The 9,014-nt window shown below is 41.7% G+C and overlaps 1 protein-coding gene across 1 annotated transcript; it reads right to left on the reverse strand.

The window, feature by feature from the left end:
• Positions 1-2,365: 2,365 nt before the first annotated feature.
• LOC122659330 lies at positions 2,366-3,139 on the reverse strand. The gene has a single exon (XM_043854454.1). The coding sequence runs from the start codon at positions 3,137-3,139 to the stop codon at positions 2,366-2,368; it is 774 nt and encodes a 257-aa protein (XP_043710389.1).
• Positions 3,140-9,014: the final 5,875 nt, after the last annotated feature.

Consider the following 9,014-nt stretch of genomic DNA (forward strand, 5'->3'; position numbering starts at 1 on the left):
CATGCTTTAAGTCGGGTTTGTCTAGCGCACAAATCCGATCACCAAATCTAAGAGTTCCATCTTTCTTGATGACATAATCCATCCGCTTTCCTTCTTGAACTTTCATCCTGATTTTCTCTAGGCACGGGTCTTCACTTTGGGCAGATTTTATGTTCTCTATCAAAGATGGTTGTACTATCAAGTTGGATAGCATGGCAAAAACATCTCCTACCATCACTTCTAGGTTGAGTTTTCTAAAGTCGTTAATGATGTGTCGTTGCCTAGTTAGTGAGGAGGAGTATCCCTGAGGATTCCTGCTTAAGGCGTCTGCGACCACATTTGCCTTCCCTAGATGGTAATTAATTGTGCAATCATAGTCTTTAATTAGATTAAGCCATATTCTTTGCCTCATGTTGAGCTCTTTTTGTGTGAAGATATAATTGAGGCTTTTATGGTCTATATAAATCTTGCACTTCTCATCGTAGAGATAGTGTCTCCATATCGTCAGGGTAAACACCACAGCTGCCAATTCTAAGTCATGAGTGGGGTAATTTTGCTCATGAGATCTTAGCTGTCGAGAAGCATAAGCTATGACTTTGCCATTTTGCATGAGTACACAACCTAACCCCTTGCGAGATGCATCAGTGTACAACACAAAATTCCCTGATTCTATAGGAACTGTTAGCACTGGTGCCGAAACTAGCCTCTTCTTCAACTCCTAAAAACTCTGTTCACACTCTTCTCTCCAATCGAAATGGGCATCCTTCCTGGTTAGCTTGGTCAAGGGTAGTGCCAAGCGTGAGAATCCTTCCACAAATCTCCTATAGTAGCCAGCTAGGCCAAAAAAACTTTTGATCTCTGAGGCATTTCTTGGTTTAGGCCATTTGGTAATGGCCTCGACCTTACTGGGATCAACAGAAATACCTTTTTCTGATGCAACGTGACCCAGAAACACCACTCTATCTAGCCAAAATTCACACTTCTTGAACTTGGTGTAAAGTTGTTTTTCTCTTAAGATTTGTAAGACTGTAGATAGATGTTGTTCATGCTCGGCCTTACTCTTAGAGTAAACTAGTATGTCATCAATGAATACAATCATGAACCAGTCCAAATATTCATGAAAGACACAGTTCATGAGATCCATAAAAATTGTAGGTGCATTTGTCAATCTGAAGGGCATAACCATAAACTCTTAATGGCCATATCTAGTTCGAAAAGCTGTTTTAGGCACATCTTCACTTTTAACCTTCAATAGGTGATAGCCAGACTGTAGATCAATCTTGGAAAATATGGCAGCTCCTTGCAGTTGGTCAAACAAGTCCTCTATACAGGGTAGAGGATACTTGTTCTTTATGGTTACCTTGTTCAGTTCTCTATAGTCTATGCATAGCCTCATCGACCCATCTTTCTTCTTAACGAAAAGTATCAGAGCACCCCAGGGAGACACACTGGGGCGTATGAATCCCTTGTCAAGTAAGTCTTGCAATTGCTCCTTAAGTTCTTTTAGTTCCTTTGGAGCCACTCTATAGGGTGCCTTAGAAGTTGGTGCCGTACTTGGAAGTAAGTCTATGGAAAACTCAACTTCCCGATTCGGGGGTAATTCTATTAGATCTTTGGGAAAACATCAGTGAAGTCCTGAACTACTAAAATATCTTCCATCTTCGGTGCAGTTATCTCTATGTCAACCACACTAGCTAAAAAGCTTGTACAGCCTTTTGCGAGCAATTTTCTAGCTTGAAGAGCTGAGATCATAACTGGTGCCGGTAATTTGGACTTCTTTCCTTTGAAACGGAAATCAGGTTCCCCTGGAAGGTTCAAGGAAACTTCCTTCTCATGACATAAGATCTTGGCATGGTGGTTGGACAACCAGTCCATACCTAAAGTGGCATCAAAATCTTTCATATCTAGTAATACCAGATTAGCAGATAATACCCGATCACCAATTGCTACATTACAAGTGTCATACCCCATGTTTGATGTCATAACCTCTCCCGAAGGTGTGTGTACTGATAGGTCATATTCCAATAGTCGAAGGTGGAACAATTAACTTTGTTGAGAATGCATGAGATATAAAAGAGTGTTTGATGTCATAACCTCTCCCGAAGGTGTGTGTACTGATAGGTCATATTCCAATAGTCGAAGGTGGAACAATTAACTTTGTTGAGAATGCATGAGATATAAAAGAGTGTGTGGAACCAGAGTCAATAAGTACATGAGCTGGAATACCATGAATAGTAAGTGTACCTGTCACCACCGATGGTGAAACTTCTGCATCTTCCTCAGTCATAGCAAAAACTCTAGCCTATGTCTTAGGCCTCTGGTTGGTTTGATGATGACCTTTCTGAAATGATTTTTGTCTAGGCTTGTGCTGATGGCCTATTGCAGTCTAGTTGTTCTTCTGTTCAGGGCAATCCTTTGCCATGTGACCCTCCTTGCCACACCTAAAACAAGCATTCGATCCTGCCATGCATTCTCCAGAGTGGGGTTTCTTACATTTAGGGCAAACAGTCCTCTCTTGATGATGGTAAGTTGTCCTTTGCTGCTTGCTGTGATTGTCATAATTTTGAGTTGGATGAGGGTGAGACCTTTTCTTCTGTGTGTTTGGAACACTTGGAGGTACAAACCTCGAGTTGTCTTCAACAATTTGTGCTCTCTTCACTACCTCTGCATATGTAGGGCACTTAAAAGCTGCTATAATCCTCTTCAGGTCAGAACGAAGGCCTCTCTCAAATTGTCGAGCCTTCCTCTCCTCGGTATCAACTAGGTGAGGGGCAAACTTACTGAGGTCCTCGAATTTTAACTCATAATCCATAACAGAGAGATTATGTTGCTCCAAGGTCAAGAATTCTTCCTCTTTCCTTTGTCTCAAACTGGTGGGGAAATATTTCTTGTAGAAGACCTCTTGGGATCTGGCCCAAGTTAGGGGTTGTCCATCTCTTTCTTTAATGCGATGTGCAAATTGCCACCAATCATCTACTTTGCCTTGTAGCTGGTACGTAGCACACACCACCTTTTGCGCATCAGTGAGATTCAACAAAGTGAAGTTCTTTTCTAACTCCCTAATCCATTCTGTTGCCTTCAAAGGGTCAGAAGTGTCCCCTTTGAAATATGAGGGTCTAAGTTTCCGGAACTGTTCAATAGTGCGAGTAGTGTCTGCCATAGGAGGCTGAGGAGGTGCCCTAACTGTCTATTGTTTATACATTGCATTGACCAAGTTGTCGATGGCCTGTATCAGATCAGGTTGGCCACCTAGAAAAGCCCTTGCCAGAACTGGTGGAGGGGGAGGAGGAGGAGGTGGAGGAGGCGGCAAGCCTAAGTCACCTAAACTACCTAATTGGCCCCTTCCCATAGAACGAGGACGTTCACGAGGAGGCATGGCTACCTATAACAAAACAAGGCTAATGAAATACACAATACTAGCTTTCATCATAAAGATAGTCCTAGATATGCATGATTATGAAGAACAACTTATCTCTGTACATTATGCTTTTCTTAATTAGATTCTGTTTGGTTTAGTGATTATGCAGCAAAAGAGACTTTTGTGTTTTTTTTTTTCTTGTTTTCCTACGCCACCAGTCTCTAGGTCCAGTTGTCTAGACTTTTTCTCTAATACCATATTGTGACGACCCAAACATGAGATAAGGGTATGAGTACAATCCTTGCAGGCAGTGATCTTATGATCGGTTTCTTTATTTAGCATGTGTCTAAAAGTTGGCTGAAATTTTTTTTATTAGCATACAAGCATGCCACCTTTTCTAACTATGCGGAAGATTATCAAGCATCATATCAATGAATAAATATATGTTTTCATCCAAATCTGGTGGCAATTCCAAGTAATCATTATATGTTCATCCCATAAGCATAAGAGCTAACATAAAAGAAAATAAATAGTATCCAAGTCAAATTGTGCTACATCCAACCATTAAATCCAATGCAATCAATAAAGTATCCTAATATTCATGATTCAAGTCTTCAAGTCTATCAAGCATCATGATCGCCATCCTGTTGCTCCTGGTCACCTGTGCAGTCTGTGCACTGACATGTTCCATCATTTGTGTCTGAAAAATAAAGGGGTGAGCTTGACAGCCCAGCGAGACAAAGCATAGATAATACATGCATTAATAGACACAACTTATACATACAAAGAATGCATGAACTATGGTAAAAAACTAGATACATTAACGCAATTCTATTTGGCTCTACTGCATGTGCACATCTAGTAAGGGTGAGAAACACGACCGTTGGTATGATGGCTGCCATTTTTTGCATTATCCGGCTGAACACTACCGGGAGTCATTTCTCTTTTACCTTGGCTGACTGGACCGGGTCTGAGATCAAGTACGCTCCCCTGTGGGAGGTCTAGATCCAGTTCTGGTTCTGGAGGACAATGTGCTCCCCTGTGGGAGGTCTTATCCTCAATTCTGTTCTGGTGTCCTCATCCAGCACCTAACCCCCTGCTGGAAACTGGTGCAGTCTGGGTTCTAGGTCTGAATTCTAAATGTCTATTTCTAGGACCTTATGTCCAATTCTTTCTTATATTCTGAATGAGGTTCTATCACATGCTGTTATGGTATTTCATCACATCATATAATTCTAAACTCATGATACATACATGGCATGTCACTCATATTAAAGCATAAAACAAAAATCCAATGCTTGTAAACATCATAAACAATCATAAAGCATTTGAAATATAAGAGATAATGGTTCACTCACATAACATAGTATAAGAGGCATATTAATCCATGTAAAATCCATGATTATACTCACCTTGGTACTTGAATAGAATTACACTTTTACCAAGTCTTTAGTTTCTCTTCCGTACAATGTATAATCCCTAGATATGCTCATCTATCACATCATATTAATCTTCTCAGATTCTGTCCCATTCTGTGCATAGTCACTTCTCTTTGTTTGTGCAGCCCCAAAATTACTTGAACTCTTTAAGCTTTCACTTCTTCTATCTTTCTTCTCTTTCTCTTCTTCTTCTTTTCTTTTCTTTTCTTTCCTTACTTCCACGATCTAGGTTTGGGGTATTCCTTGGAGTCCATATTTATATTTATCTCTCCTCTTAAACGGCTACCTCTTTTCCTCTTTCTTGTTTATCTCCAACTCACTCTCTCTCTTGTTTATCTCCAACTCACTCTCTCTCTCTCTCTCTCTCTCTCTTCTTATCTCTATTTTTGTTCTTATGTGCGATGACTCTCTTTCCTTCCTAGTTTATCTCAATTTATCTCAAGTTAGTCGACCACTTGATTCCTAAGTTATCTCTACTTTCCCTTTGATTCTTTATTTATCTCTAATTTTCCTTTGATTCCTAATGTATCTCTAATTTTCCTAAATCTCGCACTTGGACGTGCTTTCTTCCAAGTAACCCACCCTATAGTCTATTCTCTCCTCTTTTTTCTTTTTTTTCTTTGTTAAAAAAATTTTATTATCATCATTGTTTTTTTTTTTTTTTTTTTTGCATCAAGTCACGAAATCTCATGGTGGGGCCCATAAGGGGCTCCTTCCACCAAGCTGGCCGAACTTCTCTCCTTCTAAATTGAATTTACCTCAATTTTGATAATAATTCTAAAATAATAAAAAAATTATACTTAATGTGTTGCAGATAAAAATTGAACCTTGTACCTCCCACAAACAAAGCAACTACACACCAATAAGCTACGCCTACTTGTATGTACATCAAAACCTAAAATTTTATAAAACATTACTTTTTGCATTAAAACACATTTAATGACAAGTAATAAACTCTAATTAATCATATAGCATAATTACAATAATATCCCTGGGATGAAATTACTATTTTACCCATAAGGTTGAGACTCACGGTTTCTGAAATCTGGGGTTTCACATGAGCACCTCGTGGCCTACAGGCCTTAGGGGCATAAAGCCTCGTGGCCTACAGGCCTTAGGGGCATAAAGCCTCGTGGCCAACAGGCCTTGGTGGCATAGAGCCTTGTGGCCGATAGGCCTTGGTGGCATAGAGCCTCGTGGCCTACAGGCCTTGGTTGGCATGAACGCCTTGTGACCTACAGGTCTTGGTGGCATAGAGCCTCGTGGCCTACAGGCCTTGATGGTATAAAGCCTTATAGCCGATAGGCCTTGGTGGCATAGAAGCCTTGTGGTCGACAAGCCTTGGTTGGCATAAAGCCTTGTGGCTGAAGGCCTTGGTGGTTGTGTGAACTTGATCGGCAATGGAGAAATGCAGCTAAAAACTTTTATTACTTCAAAATCTTCGATCTTCAAAAAACTTAAAAAATCTTTGAAACATGGAAATAAACTAAACTACACTCAAATGACTGTGGTTGATCATTCACTGGTAGAACTTCTTCGCATGCTCAGAGTTTCATGATCGATCTATCTTCTTACCCCCCTGGAATTTTCAAGCGATATGTCCCTGGTCGTATCTGCTTGGAAATTATATAGGGCCCTTCCCAGTTTGTCGATAATTCTCCTTCCTTCCTTGGTTGTAATGCTCGAGCCCTTCTCAGAACTAGGTCACCCTGGTGGAACAACCTCTCCTTTACTTTTGAATTGTAGTACTTGGTCGTTCACTGCTGGTATGCTATGTTCCTGAGTAATGCCTTCTCGCGAACCTTGTCTAAGAAGTCCAAATTTGCCCAAAGTCCATCATCGTATGTTCGTTCGCTGAAGTGTAAGACCCTGTGTGACAAGGCCAACACTTCAACCAGTGCTAGAGCTTTGGTTTCGTGCACTAGTCAAAATGGGCTTTCTCCCGTGGGAGTCCTCACCGTTGTTCGATATGCCCAGAGAACACTCTGAAGTTCTTCCACCCATCTCCCTTTTGCTTCAGTCTTTTCTTGATCTCCTCAAGCAGTGTTCTATTTGTTACCTCTATCTGGTCATTGGCCTGTGGGTAAGCTACGGAGAGGGGTCAAAAGTCGATGTGGTATGTCTGACAGAAGGTCTTGAATACGGGATTGTTGAATTGTGTCCCATTATCTATGACAAGAACCCTTGATAACCCAAATCGGTAGATCACTTTATCGCTAACAAAATTTTCCATCTCTTTCTCCATTATCTTCGCCAATGGGTCAGCTTCGACCCACTTGGTGAATTAGTCAATCGTCACCACCAATTGTTTTCTATTCCCAGAAGCTGGCGTGAAGTCTCCAAGAATGTCCATCCCCTACATGGTGAATGGTATAGGACTAAGGATGGAAGTCGATTGTGTTGCTGGCTGATGAGGTACCGGGGTGAATAGCTAACATTTCTCGCAAGCCTTAACATAGTTTATGGACTCTTCTTGCATCTTTGGCCAATAAAATCCTTGACATAGGGTTTTATAGTCTAGGTTTTGCCCTCCCATCTGGCTTCTGCATATTCCTTCATGCACCTCTGCTAAAGTGTACTTAGCTCCCTCAGGTCCTAGGCACCTAAGTTTCGGTGTCATGATCGCTCTCTTGTATAGCACTCCATCAATCATCATATACTTGGCTACCCAGATTTTTACTTTTCTAGCTTCGAGATTGTCCTCGGGCAATACATCATTCTATATATAGTTGATGATGGGGTCCATCCAGCTTGGCCCTTCCTCGATCTCATTGACTTGTTTCTCCTTGTATGTCGGTTCATGAAGTACTTTGATGTATAACGCACTGGCTAAGTTTTGGAATTCACTATTTGCTAGCCTTGATTAGGCGTCTGCTGTAACGTTCTCACTCCGCGGGACTCAAACCATCTCAAACTTCTCAAACTTAGCCACTAAATCATGAGCTCGCGTCAAGTAGGATGCCATGCGTTCATCCTTTGCCTCATACTCTCTGTTAACTTGGTTTACCACGAAATGGGAATCACTTTGGATAGCTAGGTGGGTGATTTGGATTGCTCTTATGACTCATAGTCCAACAAGCAATGCCTCGCATTCTGCCTCATTGTTTGAGGCTTGGAAAGTGAACCAAAGTGCATATTAAATCCGAAAAGCTTCAGGGATGGTGATCATGAACCCAGCCCCGCTCCCTGTCACATTACTCAATCTGTCCACGAACATCTCCCATAATCCTTGATCATGCTCCTCATGTCCCACCTCTTCCGGCTTGGTCTCTGAGAAAGTACATTCAACTATAAAGTCCGCCAGTGCTTGACCCTTGATTGTCGTTCGAGGTTGGAACTTGATGTCATACTCGCTTGACTCCACCGCCCAGGTGATCAATCGACCCGATATGTCCAGCTTATGTAGCACCTTCTTCAATGATAAGTCTGTGAGTACTACGACCGTATGGGCTTGGAAGTATAGCCTTAGCTTCCTTGCCACAATCATGACCACATAGGCTATCTTCTCGATCTTGGTGTACCTGGTCTCTGCATCAATCAACACGTGGCTGACATAGTAGATGGACTTCTACTGCTTGCCATCCTCCTTCAGTAACACTGCACTTACTGGTACTGGGGTTGTTGCCAAGTAGAGTTGCAATTCTTCGTTAGCTTCTGGTCGCCCCAGCAATGGTGGACTTTGCAGGTACTTTTTTAATTGCTCGAAGGCACTCTGGCATTCTTCTATCTATGTGAAGTCTTTAGGACTTCTCAGGTTCTTCAATATTTTGAAGAACGGCAGACACTTGTCCCAAGCTCGTGATATGAACCTTGTCAAGGCCGCTATCCTTCCATTCAACCTTTGCACCTCTCTTACTGTTCGGGGTGGCGACATCTCTTGGATGGCCTTGATCTTCGCCTGATTAGCTTCTATGCCTCGAGCCGAAACCATGAAGCCTAAAAATTTTCCTGATGTTACGCCGAATTTTCTGGGTTAAACTTCATCTGGTTCTTCCTCAATACCTCGAACACTTCCTTGAGATCGGATAAATGGTTTTTGGCCTTGACGCTTTTCATGAGCATGTCATCCACGTATCCCTCCATATTGCGCCCGATCTGTGCCTCGAACATCTTATTGACCATCCTCTAGTAGGTTTCTCCTGCATTCTTTAGCCCAAACGGCATGACACGATAGCAATAGTTTTTCTGATCTATTTAGAAGGCAGTGTAGGTCTCATCATCCTCATTCATGAGGATTT

The sequence above is a fragment of the Telopea speciosissima genome, chromosome 4, assembly GCF_018873765.1.
Source record: "Telopea speciosissima isolate NSW1024214 ecotype Mountain lineage chromosome 4, Tspe_v1, whole genome shotgun sequence".
Taxonomy (NCBI): domain Eukaryota; kingdom Viridiplantae; phylum Streptophyta; class Magnoliopsida; order Proteales; family Proteaceae; genus Telopea; species Telopea speciosissima.